The sequence below is a fragment of the Barbus barbus genome (genome assembly GCF_936440315.1).
Source record: "Barbus barbus genome assembly, chromosome: 47".
Lineage (NCBI taxonomy): Eukaryota > Metazoa > Chordata > Actinopteri > Cypriniformes > Cyprinidae > Barbus > Barbus barbus.
This window is the reverse complement of record NC_136725.1, coordinates 10840255-10857393: the sequence shown is the minus strand read 5'-3', so window position 1 is coordinate 10857393 and position 17139 is coordinate 10840255. Positions and strand designations below refer to the sequence as shown.

The following is a 17139-nucleotide window of genomic DNA, read 5'->3' as shown; positions in this document are numbered from 1 at the left end:
ATAAATATAATAATTGGCTTATCAGTATCAGCCAGAATTGTAATATCAGTGCATCCCTAGAACAGACAGATACATCCTATAGAATTCCCCATTATTTTTCATTAAACATCACTACAATATGTCCGTGCTATAAGAAAATATACATCAACGAATCATAATTCCCAGCAACATGAGGTAGAGTGGAATCAGTGATGGATGTGACTGTTTAATGAGGTTCACTCTGCAGCTGCTGCTCTATTTGCACAACTGGCTCAGCGAGAGTGAAAATATTCCCTATCAGGCTTTTCTGCACCCTTGACTGTCTCACAGCCTCAGAGAGCCGCAGCACTGAGGTTAGCAGAGCTATGCGAAAGTATGCAGCAACACATGGCTACTTATTTTAGTTTATTTTTACACAATATAATGGTAACTCCAAGAAGACATAACATGGAAAAAGCTGAAACTAACCATTCCTGCCGCTGGCCCTCACTACGCCAACCTCAGTACCCCGGAGCACATCCTCAGACACGGTGAAGAAGTACTGCGCCTGCTCGAACACCGGAGGCGTCACTGAGCCGGACACAACGCTGATGTTCACTCTGGCATTGACAGGTGCTGTGAGACCGCCTCCGTCCCGTGCTGTGATCACCATGGTGATGACGGAGTTGGCCTTTCCATGCAGCGAGCGTGACAGAGAGATCACACCTAACAGAGAAAAAATGCAGTGGGAATGGAATTAAACAAGATATACGATTAGGCCTGAAGACTGTGAAAGTTAAAGATGATGATACGGATGGGGACATTTGCTCAGCCTTTTTTCAACCTGACAACCGTTTACTGGAATTACACGCGCACACACACACACACACACACAGACACAGACATACATACATACAAACTGAAATCAATTTAATTGAAATACCTGTGTCTTTATTGAGGGTAAAAAAATTGGATCCTCCATCAGGGACAGTGTGATATGTCACTTTACCATTTGCACCAGCATCTGGGTCGTGGGCCGTTACCCTGACAACGGAGGTCCCGGGTGTGCTCTGTGTGCTCAAGCTGACAGCGTAGTTCACAGGGTAGAATGTAGGTCTGTTGTCATTAATGTCCACCAGCAACACCTTCACATAGGCGGAGGATGTAAGGCCTCCCTGCAGGAAAATATCATATCATATTACTGACGATAAAGACGACAGGACTGTAGATACTGTCACACTACTCTCAAATCAATCTGGATGATTTCTGCTGTGTAATAATGCAGAAGAAAACTTCACAGTGGGATATAATTGCCTTTCCAGGTCATGAGGGGCCAGTGATCTGTAGTATGCAGTGTAGTGGGCTGTTCGTTCATCACAGCCAGCATTTTATGGCTGCATTAATAATTGAAATGGGAAACAATGCAGGCCGCTGCTAGCAGCTTATAAATGGAAATAGCGTGAGTTTGAGTGTATGTACAGCAATGTGCCCCTGGGACATTGCATTTTATTGCCTTTTCATTTACACAGCTCATGATTGTTGTTACTGGCAACTAAGTGAAGACAGGATTGAGCAGGGCATTTGACTGGGCATCTAGGTGCTACATGATAGAAGTAATGGTGTTTTTTAAATCAACGTTTATGCTTCGGAATTGAGTTTTAAAGGGTTTTCAACTCTTAAAGCTGTAGAATATAAATTTCCAAATGAAACAGGTTTCTCAAACACTTAAAAAGTGTATTAAATGTAGCAATTTTCCAAGTGGTCTCACACTTTTAGAATGTGGGCCTTAAAGTAACATTGTGTGTTGAGTTTAAGATCAACAAACAGCGCTTGTGGCATAATGTTTATTACCACAGAAATAATAATAATAAAAGAAATATAGCTGCGAGCAGCGATGACGGGCCCAAGCCGTCAGCATACGCCACCCCGGTGGCATCGATAAAACGGTGCCCAGCGAGCACAAGCATCACAGTAACCCTCTGGCAGTTTGGTTTTAAGGGATACGGCAATTAAAGGGTTAATCCAAACCATCAACTCTGTGAAACACACACACACAGAACAACATATAAAACTTTAAATTCTGTGAAAATATATTTTTCATTGGTAGTTGATGTTAGTTAATGCATTTACTAATGCTAACAAATGAGAAATTATTATAGTTACCAAAGGTTTTAATGATTTATTTTTCCATTAACTAACATGAATAATTTTTTCTAACACAAATGAATAAAGTAAAAAATATATTGTTAATATTTAATGTTATTTGTGCATTCACCAATGTTAAAAAACAACATTATTTAACTGTTGTTAGTTAACATCATTAATAAATATATACCATTTAATGTTGATCAAAATCAATTCCAAAATGTGTTAATATATTATTACATTTTAAAGTTTTATCTTTTGAACATGACTATTTTTCTAATATTAAAAATATTTTGTTCATTGTTAGTTCATTGTAAGTTCATACTATCAATGAAGAATTAACATGCTGTAAAAAATATATTTTTCATTGTTAGTTCATGTTAATTAATGCATTCCCTACTGTTAACAAATGAGACTTAATTATAAAGTGTTATCAAAACCTTTAATGCTTTATAAGCATTTTTTAAGGATTTTATTGAGAAGTTTAAACAGACCCTCTCTCTCTCTCTCTCTCTCTCTTTCTCTCTCTCTCTCTCTCTCTCCCCCTCCACACTCACTGAACTCACACAGTCAGTCACCCACCGCACACATTAGGAGCGCAGTGACAGCAGATCTCTGATAGTTTTAATTTTCTGCTCTCCATAGTGTATTGTAAATTCATGAAATTAATCACATATCCTCAGACGGTCTTGTTCTGTGTATGTAATTTTTTATGAAGTGTTTGGAAGCTGCTCTTTAAAGATAAAAAAAAAAAAAGTGTTCTTTTTTTACTGTAACTTTAATAAATTGCCATTAAATCACCGTTCAAGATATCCTAAATCGGTCCGCAATGAAGCATCTTCAGTATCTTGGAAGCATGTGAAAAAATGTTTGGTGTGAATTTTTGGTTTCTGCTTGAAGGAGTATGAATTTGTTTACAGCCCGTTTAAAAAAAAAAAAAACGCATTAAAAAAAAATAGCCGATTTCCTGTTGGTCGTAGCTAATGACTGTAAATTAGAAAGTTGTCCGGATTAATAAGAACAATTTATGTACCGAGTTTGGTGTCTGTAGCTATCATTATATATATATATAATCATTAATAATTATATACCATTTAATGTTGATCAATATTAATCCAAAATGTGTTTATATATTATTAAATTTTAAAGTTTATCTTTTGAACATGACTATTTTTCTAACATTAAAAAGATTAATAAATGCTTTAAAAAAATTGTTCTTTGTTAGTTCATACTATCATGGAAGAATTAACATGCTGTAAAAATATATTTTTCATTGTTAGTTCACGTTAATTAATGCATTTCCTAATGTTAAGAATTGAGACCTTATTATAAAGTGTTATCAAAATCTTTAATGATTTATAAGCATTTTTTAAAGATTTTAAAAAACAGACCCTCTCTCTCTTTCTCTCTCTCACCCACTGCCTCAATCCACACAGTCACTCACACAGTCACTCACACCCCACCCCCACCCCTCACTCAGCTGCAGGCTGACAGGACCTCTCACTCAGAGGCAGGCTGGCAGGGAGCTCTAACTCAAAAGCAGCTCTGATAGTTTTTTAATTTTCTCCTCTGCATAGTGTATTGTAAATTCATGAAATTAATCACATATCCTCAGACTGTATTGTTCTGTGTATGTAATTTTTTATGAAGTGTTTGGAAGCTGCTCTTAAAAGATAAAAAAAAAAAAAATTATCTTTTTTACTGTAACTTTAATAAATTGCCATTAAATCATCGTTCAAGATATCCTAAATCCGTCCGCAATTTAGCATCTTCAGTATTTTGGCATCATGATAAAAAATGTTTGGTGTGATTTCCGTGTTTCTGCTTGGAGGAGTATTAATTTGTTTACAGCCCGTTTTTAAAAAAAACCCACATTAAAATAAATATAGCCGACTTCCTGTTGGTCGTAGCTAATGACTGTAAATTAGAAAGTTGTCCGGATTAATTAGAACAATTTATGTACCGAGTTTGGGGTCTGTAGCTAAAACTAACCCCCTCATTTTTGACAAAAGGTGGCGCTATAGAGTGCCTCTTCCACGCCCGTTTATGAGCTTTTTCCAGTGTCTAACTATCATTAATACTCATATGTGTGTTGAGTTTCATGACATTCTAAACATGTTATCTGCCTCAAAATCACCAGAAACGAATTTTCAACTTTGACACGTTGCCATGGCAACATAATTTTAGATATCAATATTCCCTTCACAGTTTTACATCGGCCGTGTTTTGACATTATTCTGGTGAAGTTTGAAGCAAATCGAGTAAAAATAAGATGCTGAATTCAAAGCATTTTGAAAACGACACACTTCCTGCAGCCAGTTGGTGGCGCTATAACTTTCAGTCATAATAGTCACATCTATCCGATCGGCATCATACAACGAACAAATCACTGGAGTTTGATCTACATCATACAATGTATGTGGACGTTATTAGGCATTTCCTGGGTCTCATTTTTCGCCATAACTTCATCGCCTCGCCACGGGCAAACCGTTCGACATATCAAAAATATCTTCGCAATTTAGCATCCCCAATGTCTTGAGATCATGTTCACCGAGTTTGGTGGCAATCGTATGGAAATCCTCAGAGGAGTATATCAAATTCCAGAACATGCGCTTTTTAAACAGCCCTGAATAGCCGACTTCCTGTTGGGCGGAGCCTATGAAATGCTGCACGGAAGTTGTTCGGCTCAATGAGTTCTATATGTGTACCGAGTTTCATATGAATACGTGCAAGTATGTGTGAGCTATACATCAAGCTTTCTGACAATTTTCCAGGGGGCGCCGTAGAGCCCCTGTGCCCCGCCCGGGTCCCAGCCTCAGCCGCGTCCTAATGGCCGCAGGTTCCAACGTGCGTGCCAATTTTCAAGAGTTTTCGGGCACGTTAAGGCCCCCAAAAGTACCCGGATAGTCGAAATAAAAAATAATAAAAAAAAAAATAATAATCCTTAGAAGAACAATAGGGCCCTGCGCCTTACTGGCTTGGGCCCTAATAAATGTTGGTTATAGTGAGACCAGTGTTATTTTGGTAATATTTAGATACCATTATAGTATTTATTCATATTTTGAATTAATTTTAGTTGCAGTCATTTTGTTCTGTGCTTTTGTCATGTATTAGTTTGTTTTTATTTATTTATTTATTTTTTATTTCTCCATACTGTAGCTTTAATTTATTTTACTTCAGTTTTTGTTTGATTAATTTTAGTACTTCATCTTTATCTTATTTATTTCAATTTCAATTAGTTGCCAAGGAAACCTTTCTAAATTTAAGTTTTCATTTAAGTTTTCTACTAATATTTATATTTTATTTCTGCTTTATTTAAAAATTCTACATCTACTAGTAAAACAGAAGTGAATGGGGCCAGTTTTAAAATATTTATATATTATTTAAGCTTTAATTAAAACTACTGCAGCTACTATTAAAAACAGAAGTGAATGGGGCCAGTTTTAAAAGACTCATGGTTTCAAAATTGTTGCTAAAAGATGTAAACAATGTGCAAGCAATATGAGTGTTGACATGATTTTAGTGTGAAAAAGTGTACAGTTATTGCCATATTTACAATTTCGTTGCCATGACAACATAACACCAAATACCCTAAAATGACTATAAGTATTATGAGAACAATTTCACAGCTCAAATAACACTTTTAACAGATGAATTAATGTATTTGCATAAAATCACATTTCTGGTCTTAAATCCACTAAAAATTGTCCCCATTCACTTCCACAGTAAGTACCTCACCGTAAAGTTGAATGAAATTTTTAACTCATTACTTAAAGCCTTTATGTATAATGCATTATAAATGGTTATCAAAGGGTATAATGCATTACAATAATTCATAATGTGCACTGCAATACATTATATCTCGTCGTAAATAATTATAACTGAATTTCAAATGCATAGTGTAACAATTAATTGATTAGTGTTATAATGTATTGACTGTGGTTACAATTATTCATGAGATTGTACAATGCATTATATGGTACATTACAAAGCATAATTAATGCATTAAAACTACTTTTATAATGCATTATACATAAAGGACACAAATGTTGATTGAGCCCAGGATATTCCTGTATGAGGCAGCTACAAACTCATTCCCTCACCCCATCCGTTGCAGTGACAGTGAAGTCGAAACTGTCCAATCCCTCATCTCGATCCAGAGCCACACTGGTGCAGATCTGTCCAGTCTCCTTATTGATGGTGAACTGGCTGGGTGGAGCACTAGCTGGCCCAGATCCAATCGAGTACGTAATGGCCCCAAACGACCCGCCATCTGCATCGTCTGCTTTTACCTGTGGAGCACAAACACAGAGAACATTGTCAGAATTATGGTCGACTGACGTCATAAACCCTCGTCTCCAGAGAGTACAAGAAGATCAGATTCAGAGGTCTTAATATGTTTTCATTAACATAATTAATCCATAATGCCAAGATTTCAGTACAGACTCATTAAATAACCAAGACACTCCAGACATAAATCCCCATCCCTTTGTATTTTCTTTCTCTCTGTCCTCTAGCTGATTGTACCATGGATTTACTGCCAGCCGGTCTGTTCTTGGCCACACCTGTCTCATCAATCTCTCAGAGTGAAGTGGGAGAAAAGAGAAGGCAGAAAGAGAAGGCAGAGAGAGAGCAGCAGGGATGAAAAGTGTCTCCACTCTACGATTCACAATCCTTGCCCTTGAATGCCTGGGTGAATGTCTATGGAAAGAGGGCCACTCTTGCTGAGAGAGGGAGACTCTAAGGAGTAATGAGGTGGAGGTAACTCAGCATTAGCTTCTCGTGGTGAAGGACGCCACGACTGATACAAGCGGAAAAATCTGGCCTTGTGTTTCGGGAAGGGCTTTGGCCAATTTACGGCAACATTAATGTGAGGACAGAAGCGTAGAGTCATCAAATGCATACCATATGCAGCCGTACAATACTGAAAACACTGTTTTCATGAGAGACAAATGTTACTGAGAGAATTCAACATATTCTCAGGAGATTTCAGGGACTGTTGGTGCAGTTGCTGAAGGCAAGGAAAGGGAAAAATGTTTTGGATCTCTTTCTTCTATGCTTCCACAAATCGCAAAAGCCTTTGTTTGTCTGGGAATCCTGCCCTCTCTGTGTGCTGGTTTCTGTTATAAATCAAATATTATAAATAAATGTTCTTCTGAAAGTTTTATTAATCAACAATTCCTGCAAAAAGGAAACACTGTTTCCACAAACAAACAAACAATAAATAAATAAAGCTTAAATACAGCACAGGAAAAGAAAAATCTAAAAATATATAAAAACAGACAAGAGTTATTTTTAATTGTAATACTATGTCATAGTATTACACTTTTTTTTTTTTTTTACCAGATATTTGGTCAAATAAATGCAGCTTGGTGAGCGCTATGACACAAGAAAAAAAGCCATTAAGAATCTTACAGTTGTATGTGTGTGTGTGTGTGTGTGTGTACACACACACACACATTTTGGATGAGATCAGGTCAAATTCATACTAACTGAACACACCAGGAGAAATTGAGCTCTATTTGCATTTTCCTACCAAAATCTTTGCCAACAGTTCATATATAATCATTAAGAAGATATTAAGTAAGGGATAATATACACTCAGCTGGTCATTATCACAATATAAACCCAGACAGGGGGATCAGGAGCCTCGTATCACCCTGAAGGGGTTTATTTAGCGATAATGACCATATGACTGTGCGTTATCATCCTTATTACACACATCTAATAAGTAAATAAATGCAATGAAATATTGACATAATTTTATTATTTAGAAGAAAGAGGCTGTAGAATGATACAAGAAACATAAAATGTGGTAGCCTGGCAAAACAGACAATTATAGTTTAATGGTCATTATACAGAAAATATTTGACAGCAGAATGCAGCAAGTGACCAGTCAGAATCAAGCCTTCCAGAGAGCCATGAAATGCAGAATTATGGTTTATGAAAATTGCTGTTTTGAAGCAAGTAAATCAGCTGAACTCATAATACAGTTAAAAGAAACCGCAATCACATTTTTACACACACCACCACAGATAATCTTCATATTGTCACGGCCGTATAACTGCAGCTGTACAGCTGATTCACATTACAGTCCAGACATGGTAAAGCAGAGGAGAGAACTGTACAGGACTCAGGAATCCTAGGCCCTTACTCAACAGGGCTTCTGCTACCGGAAAGGTTGAGGTCACAACCCCTCAACTCTGCTTTATGCAGTGACATCTTGCCGCACTCTGTAAACAAAATTACTCTGGTGGTCCACAAACCTTCCCATTCATCAACTCCAGAAAGACCTGAAGACCCTCGTGCCTGTAACACAATAAAGGGCTCCTTGCAAAACATCAAGAGGAAATGACCTTTGACTCTGCCGAGCCTGCAAATATTTAATACGGTTGACTCTGGAAGAAGTTTCATAACGTTGCTTGGTGCCATTTATGAGGACTGTAAAAAAAAATATTTTCCCCCCAATATCTATTCCAATAATAATATTTTGTAAAAACAGGAAGTATAAAGGCTGCAAGATGATTGTCCTGTTCAGCTGTCAGCTGTTACCAAAATCCTCAGTAAATCTAATTCTGGTTACTATGAAAATGTATAAATTGACAAATATTTTATCATGATGGTTTTTGTTGTAATGTATTTAAAAAAATAAATAATAAATGGATTTAAATAATAAAAAAAAACTTGCAAAAATGTTGCAAAATCCTCATTACTAAAACTTTAGAGCCATAAAAAAATATAGATCAATATATATATTTTTTCACACCGTTTCCGTATGTGCAGACGTCTGTAAGGGAGAGAGAGTGGGAGATATAGAGTACGTGCTTTATGTTCATAAAATGTAATTTTGTGGCAAAACATGGAAATGTTCTATCATAATATTGCTTAAGTTAATATATTTATGTGTTTGGGCAGTGTCGTTGTGGGTTTTAGTTATTTTGCTGCTTTGAAATAAATTACCACTAATCTATATTAGAGAACTTTATTTTCTTTTTATTGATATTTAGATCAGTGGAAATAACTGAATCCATTTGATATGGAACTGTAATGCGGTCAAGACCTGCCTGGAACCAAAGACATATATAGACGCTCTAATCGACCGTTCCAAGCATGTAGATGCAGCCGCCATCTTGGAACGGTCAACTTGACGTCATTCACCATACTGTAGGTTCACACAGAGCCGTTGAGCCGTTCTGTGCAGGATTGTGGCATCTTTTGAATATTCAGTGATTACTATGGTGAATGATGTCAAGTTGACGTCAAGTCGTTTTCTACAAAGCCCCTCCTTCCAACAAGGGCAGTCTGCTCTGATTGGCAACTGACCCAGTGCATTGTGATTGGCCGGACACCACAAGCACGCATCGGAAATGTAACGCCCCTTACCATAATCTTGAGTTTCAGCTTTCAAGTTAGTTTTATTAGTTCAAGCCTAAAAGGGGAACAGAGTCACGTGACAGATCACAGTGATGATGCTCATATGTATTTGCAGTACACAAGCCGCCGTTAAGATGATTTTGACGGGCTGTACACTCCGCTGTGATGTGACCCTGTTCCCCTCACACACACACACACACACACACACACAAATGACGTGTTATGCACAAAACTCTGCATTTGAACGGTCAATAGCAAATACTTGAACTAATAACAAAACATACTTACAGTCGCTGATTCAGAAGCGCCAGATTGTCATAGCGAAGTCGGAATTGACCTTCTGACCGCGCATAGCTAGCCTTGTACTCTACTAGGTTCACGAAACTGTCGTCCATAAAATGCATTGCACAAATTCGAACAATTGGGTCGTGCTGTTGTGTTGTAAACAAATCTTAACCAATGATTCCTAATTGCATCTACTAATTGTGTCTCCCTGACATGGCTACATCAACACTACTGCAGTTACTGAAACCACGCCTTCTTTCTTTGCGTGAACATTTGGGCGGCATTATTTCCACATCGAGCCGTTTTAGGGGGGCATGGCAGAGTCTTAACTTTTATAAAGAATATCTCTTTGGTTTTGAGACTTTAGTCTTTGCAACTTTAGGGATCTCATCTATGCACAAACAACTTGTAACACTCCAAAGAGAAAGGAAAACTTGAAATCGCATCATATGACCCCTTTAATAAAAATACAAATAAAAAACCTTTGTGCAATGCACAAAGTATTTATATATGACAAGATACAGTTCCCTATCGATACTCCACTCGTACTGCGTCTTGCTAAAGACGCTATGGGAAAAAGCCTTTTTTCTCCTTTACTGAAGCCTTATTCAATCACGCAGTGAAACTGCACGATCATTGGTTTGTGCAGTGTGATAAAACGAACCAATGTGTCGGCAGCGGAGCTGCACGAGCCTATGGCGACGGAGCCCGCCAGATCCCGCCAGAATGGGCGGGGTTATCTGGCTATATAATCAGCCGTCTCGCCATAGGATCCTCAGATTTCTTCTCCTTCAGCGACGACATCTCGCCTTCGCTGATCCCAAGAAGCCGCCTCGCCGTTGACACGCCTCGCAGCTGAGCCAGAGACCTCCTGCCAGCTGAGACGCCGCTTTCACCGCGCTCCAGCCCCGCAGAAGCCCCGGTCTGTTCGCTGCCGCCATCCGGTGAGTGCTATAAAAATGCATATTTATCGGCGTTGTTGCAAATGCCGCAACAGCGAGTGTGGCTCGTGCAGGGGATCCTGCACGATGCAAAAGAGCAGTGAGCGCGTGCCGCCTGTCTGGGTCTCGCCCACGCACTGACTGCGCGCTTACTGAGACAGCTCGTTCGAGTATGAGTCTCGCTCTTCCCGCTCGCTGTCCGTCTCTGTGGAGGCAGCTCCGCTCTCCCGTTTCCCCTCTCTCAGCAAAGCTCGGAGAATGAAACATCAGAGCCACGGAGCTTCCTGCAGCGCTCGGATCCGCCGGTGTTCACACGTGAGAATCAGAGCTCCTCCTTCATTGGGCGGCTCTATTCTCTTTGGCGGACCGGAGTGGAAAGTTATGTGTGTGCGTCACTGAGACTGCGCTCACACAGGCAGCCTGCTTTCACCGAAAGCCGGGCTTTACTCTGATTTGCTCGCGGTCCTCTATGTAGCAGGCCCCGCCTCCCCCCTTCTCTTCTCCCAGTCACCTCGGAGACAGGAACAGCGAGTGAGGCTGAGCAATCAGGTTGGGTGATTTTTCGCGCCGGCTTAGCCCCGTGTGTTTCACTCTGCATACAGCGCTTTGATCTGCCAGCGCGTGTGGATTAGCGCGCCTCATTACATTGAGTGGCTCAATCCTTCTGCGCGCATTGTAAAATGCTGCGCTGGGCGGCCACCCACTCACGTTTATTTTCTCCCAGTCACCTCGGAGAAAAAGACGGTAAAATCGCATGGCTGGGCGTTCAGGCTTGAGTGATTTTTCGCGCCGGCATAGCCCCGTGTGTTTCACTCTGCATACAGCGCTTTGATCTGCCAGCGCGTGTGGATTAGCGCGCCTCATTACATTGAGTGGCTCAATCCTTCTGTGCACATTGTAACATGCTGCACTGGGCGGCCCCGACTCTCGCGTTTCTCTTCTCCCAGTCACCTCGGAGAAGGAGACGGATAAAAAAAAAAAAAAAAAAGGCTTGAGTGATTTTTCGCGCCGGCATAGCCCCGCGTTTTTCACTCTGCATACAGTCTTTGATCTGCCAGTGTGTTTACACTAAGTATTAGCGCCTCTTGCAGCTCTTTGATCTGCCAGCGCTACTTTCATTATGAAAGCTTCAGTCTGTCCCTGCCGCGCTCACGGTCCCTTTCTTCAATGAAGGTGGCCACGCCTCCCCTGCTCTAGTGTTTCTACTCTCCCAGTTATCTCGGGGAAGAAACTGCAAGCTCCAGGGTTCGCGCGATCAAGCTTGAGTGAATTTACGCCAGGGCAGCCCCGCGTTTCACTCTTTGATCTCGGCTCGCCTTCTTCAGTGAAGATGGCCCCTCCCCTCGTCCGCTACGAGCGGATCTGAGAGGATGCGCGCGGCACTTTTGATCTGCTGGTGTGTTTACACAATGGTAATTAATACCCCTCTTCTAAGAGTGGTTGATCCTTTTAGGCAGATCGAAAGCAAGTTGTCACTATGATTATAACTGACAGCTTCAGACTCCTGACGCTTCTGGGCTGTGCCCACGGCCCAAATGGCCTCTGTCATGCCTCCAAACACCCCGTTTAGCTCCGGGTGCCGATGGCAATGAGTTTGTGGTAAATACTGTTGTGAACACTGGGCCCTTTCAAAAAGCGCCCACACAACTGATCGCTGTTATAGCAAGGAAATAAGACAAACATTTTCACATTCCTCTCCCTCTTATCACGAGCTTCAGGTCCCCGCTTGGCGGCCTGCCACTCGAGTTTATCCAGCCCCTTGCCACGCGGGCCAAGGCCTGGAGGGCCATCCCCGGAGTGTCAGAATGGGTTATACGGATAATAGAACGAGGTTACTCACTCCAATTCGCTCGCAGACCCCCGCGCTTCAGCGGCGTGGTCTCCTCTTCTGTAGACGGCTAGAACGCTCACGTTCTACGTTCAGAAATGATGATGCTGTTGAAAAAAGGAGCCATAGAAATGGTTCCTCCAGCTCAGAGCGAATCAGGCTTTTACAGCCATTACTTCCTCGTTCCCAAGAAGGATGGCGGCCTCCGGCCCATCCTCGATCTCAGACGCCTGAATCGCGCCCTCGTGAGGAGGTCGTTCAGGATGATCACACTGAAGCAGATCCTCTCGCAAATTCGCTCAGAGGACTGGTTCTGTTCCCTGGACCTGAAAGACGCATACTTTCACGTCCAGATAGCCCCCCCATCACAGACGATTCTTGAGATTCGCCTTTGAGGGAGTGGCTTATCAGTACACGGTCCTTTCCTTTGGACTGTCCCTGGCCCTACGCACTTTTACGAAGTGCATGGACGCGGCTCTTTCCCCTCTCAGGCAGATGGGAATCCGCATTCTCAATTACCTCGACGACTGGCTCATTCTGGCCCAGTCAGAGGTACAACTACTCTCACACAGAGCCCTCCTCCTTAGCCACCTAGAATGCCTGGGGCTCAGGGTCAATTTTGCCAAGAGCGCGCTGTTTCCCAGCCGACGGGTGTCGTTTCTGGGAACAGTTTTGGACTCAGCTCAGATGAGAGCTGTGCTAGCGCCGGAACGCGCTCTGGCCATTTAAAAGCTCGCAGCCTCCTTCCAGAGCGGCACCGCTCGCCCCGTCAAAGCGTTTCAGAGGATGCTGGGCCTCATGGCCACAGCATCGCCGGTGCTACAGTTGGGCCTGCTTCGCATGCGGCCCCTTCAGCGCTGGTTGAAACCACGGGTTCCACCCCACGCATGGCGACATGATCGCCTACATATCAGGGTGAGCCAGGCCTGTGTAACAGCCCTGGTCCCCTGGAAGAACCCACGATGGTTCAGAAAGGGTGTGGCCATAGGGATGGTCTGCAGCAGGAAAGTTGTCACAACAGACGCCTCCAACATGGGTTGGGGGCGCTGTGCGAAGGCAAACCGACCTTTGGTCGAAGGCGGAGCAGAACCTCCACATCAACTGCTTAGAAATGCTAGCAGTGTGTCGAGCCTGCCAGTTTTTCCTGCCAGAGCTAAGGGGACGACATGTGCTGATCCGCTCAGACAACATGTCAGTGGTGTCCTACGTAAATCACCAGGGAGGTCTCTCCTCGAAGCGCCTCTTCCTTATTGTAGAGCGACTTCTGGAGTGGGCTCAGCTCAACTTGCGCTCGCTGAGAGCAGCACATTTGCCGGGCAGATTGAACCAAGGAGCGGATATGTTATCACGGAGCAACGTCCCCTCAGAAGAGTGGATGCTCCACCCGCAGACGGTTCGAATGATCTGGAGAATCTTTGGCAAGGCCGAGGTAGACCTTTTCGCCTCCAAAGACAACTCTCACTGCCCAGCCTATTATTCGAAGGTCAAGGACGCGTTGGCCCACGACTGGCCCAACCTCCTCCTCTATGCATTCCCTCCGATCGCTCTGATTCCTCAGGTCATCAGGCGAATCAGGGAACAACGACACAAGGTCTTGTTGGCGGCCCCCCTGTGGGAGAACCAGCCTTGGATGTCAGAGCTGACCCAGCTGCTAACCGCAGCCCCCTGGCCCGTGCCCCTGAGACGAGACCTCCTCTCTCAGGCGAACGGTTTATTGTGGCACCCTCGTCCCGAACTGTGGGCGCTTCACCTCTGGCCGCTCAACGGGAGCCTACCAGCCTCCCAGAGCGAGTGCTAAATACCATTTCTGAGGCTAGAGCCCCGTCTACGAGACGCCTCTATGCCCTTAAATGGGCGGTTTTCTCCGAATGGTGTCTAAACCGCGGTGAGGACCCCCCTACATCTGAGTTGGCGGTGATTCTGTCCTTCCTGCAGGAACTGCTGGATAAAGGACGCTCTCCCTCCACACTCAGGGTGTTCGTATCGGCTATAGCGGCCTTCCACGCCCCTATCGCGGGCCAATCAGTGGGCAGGGACAATGTTATCGTCCGCTTTCTAAGGGGTGCCAAGAGGCTGAATCCGCCTCGGCCCCTTACTGTCCCTACGTGGGACTTACCCACTGTGCTGAGGGCCCTGAGGGGCCCTCCTTTTGAGCCGCTCCAGTCTACGAACCTTCGGTCGCTGTCGCTGAAGACTGCTTTGCTACTAGCACTAGCGTCAGTCAAGCGAGTAGGAGACCTGCAGGCGCTCTCTGTGAGCCCTGCCTGCCTGGAATTTGGGCCAAACGACTCCAAGGTCGTCCTAAAACCAAGGCATGGATACGTACCTAAGGTACTTTCCACTCCGTTCAGAGCTCAGGTCATCACACTCTCCGCGCTTCCTCCCTCTGAGGAGGACCGGGAGTTCATTCTGTTATGCCCTGTTAGAGCCCTACGGATCTACTTTGAGCGTTCCGCCTCCTTCAGGCGCACGGAACAGCTCTTTGTTAGCTTCGGTAACCGCGCCAAGGGGCTTCCGGTCACGAAGCAGAGACTCTCTAAGTGGATAGTGGATGCCGTTACGCTGGCTTACTCTTCCTTGGGCCTTCAATGCCCCATTGGAGTACGAGCCCATTCGACTAGAGGCATTGCCTCGTCGTGGGCCTGGTCTAGCGGTGTGTCCATTACAGACATTTGTGTGGCGGCCGGCTGGGCCTCGCCGTCCACATTTGCAAAGTTTTATAAGTTGGATGTACCGACCTTACAGGCCAAGGTCCTATCTGCTTAGATGAGTATGACTTATGTTGTGGGAACATCCCTAACGGAGATCTCTTGACTGCATGGGCACTCAAGCTCTCTGATGGGTTCCTTACATATCTCAGCCCTGAAAGTGCTGAGTATGCGAGGAATACATGGAATGACCCGGGCCGAGCGTGACCTCTATGAGCTCAGCTCGCTTTAGCCCGAGTATACTATTATACTTCCCTCTGAGCATGTAATGCTTATGGAGATATTTTACACAGTCGTTCCTCTACCATAGCACGGCGTGATTGAATTGTGTTCCCATAGCGTCTTTAGCAAGACGCAGTACGAGTGGAGTATCGATAGGGAACGTACTCGGTTACTATCGTAACCTCGGTTCCCTGAGATACGGAACGAGTACTGCGTACTTTGCCGTGCCAGGTAGCTGCACGACTCAGTCGTCGCTTCAGTCGAAGTAAACCTGAGGATCCTATGGCGAGACGGCTGATTATATAGCCAGATAACCCCGCCCATTCTGGCGGGATCTGGCGGGCTCCGTCGCCATAGGCTCGTGCAGCTCCGCTGCCGACACATTGGTTCGTTTTATCACACTGCACAAACCAATGATCGTGCAGTTTCACTGCGTGATTGAATAAGGCTTCAGTAAAGGAGAAAAAAGGCTTTTTCCCATAGCGTCTTTAGCAAGACGCAGTACTCGTTCCGTATCTCAGGGAACCGAGGTTACGATAGTAACCGAGTACGTTTTTTGTACTACCTTTAAAAAATATATTTAAATAAATACATTTAAATAATAATCAAATATTTTACTATAATGCAAAATATAAATTCTAAAATATTTATACATAAAAAAAGGGTCAAAAGAAAAACATCTGGATGCATTATGGTAATGAGAATGGGCTTTCTTTTCCCTTTTTTTTCTTTTTTTGCATTACAGTTGCATCTCAGCTTGATATTGGAAAGGAAAAGCAAGTCACTTGTCTTTAAAGATTGAAATGGGAAAACATAAGGTGGAGTTATTACAGCTCAAAATCAAAACACCTGCTCAGAGAATGCTGTCCACATTCCACAATGCATTCCCACGTGCACTTTATGTACCGTTTTGGAACGCCGTAGCAACTTGCTGTGGTGTTCTGGTGTGCAGTGTGTAGTGATATACCAACAGGTGAATTTCTGCTGTGGCTGACATGTCCTGAGAAGCCCGACGGTGGTGGAGCCAGATCTCAGTCCAAATGAGAGCAGCGCTGCTTATGCTCTGCTCTGCAGTGGTCAACTCTTTTCCATCTGTTTTTCCCATTACCGCTGTTATTTCCTGTTGGGATTACGTGTGGTGAAATACTATCTTTCTGACAAATCAAAGCCCCATGTTTGCCTGTGTTCCTGGGATATGAGGGAGGGATTAAGCACCTGCAATAATCACTCGTCCTGGGACGCTGTGGTATCCAGGCCTCGCTCTCAGGACGCTGATAGAAATGACAAGTCTAGCCCACCTGGTGAGCATGACCTCTACACTACCCCATTTTTCAGAGCAGACTACAGCCAATCATTAATTCTGTATTAAAGAATTAGCAAAAAAAGAATAAGATTTAAACATCAAGAGGGATCGTGGTTAAGATGTGGATGATTGGATCAGGTGTGTGGGCATGAGGGTTCAGAGGGTTAAACAGTATGCCTGTGTTTGTGAGGTTGGGAGGGTGACACAAAACTGATATGAGACCAGTGTAAAGAAGTCTCCTTCATTAAACAGGGTGCAGGTGAAAAAAGCATTAAGGGGCCCGGTAAGGAGCGGGACCCTCTGGGTGCTGAGGGGTGGAGGTCTTATCTGCAGGGAACGAGTTGATAATGAAAGCACATCCATTGTTCACGCTCT

At 43.4% G+C, this 17139-nt stretch overlaps 1 protein-coding gene across 1 annotated transcript in view; it reads right to left on the bottom strand.

Moving 5' to 3' along the window:
- Nucleotides 1-17139, bottom strand: part of dchs1b (dachsous cadherin-related 1b) — a 107770-nt gene that overhangs the window by 19165 nt on the left and 71466 nt on the right. The window contains exons 3-5 of the mRNA XM_079411276.1: nucleotides 6207-6395; nucleotides 902-1133; nucleotides 448-684 (exon numbers count right to left, since the gene is read on the bottom strand). Of these exons, the coding sequence (XP_079267402.1) occupies nucleotides 448-684; nucleotides 902-1133; nucleotides 6207-6395 (658 nt within the window). The remainder of the gene's footprint in view (nucleotides 1-447; nucleotides 685-901; nucleotides 1134-6206; nucleotides 6396-17139) is intronic.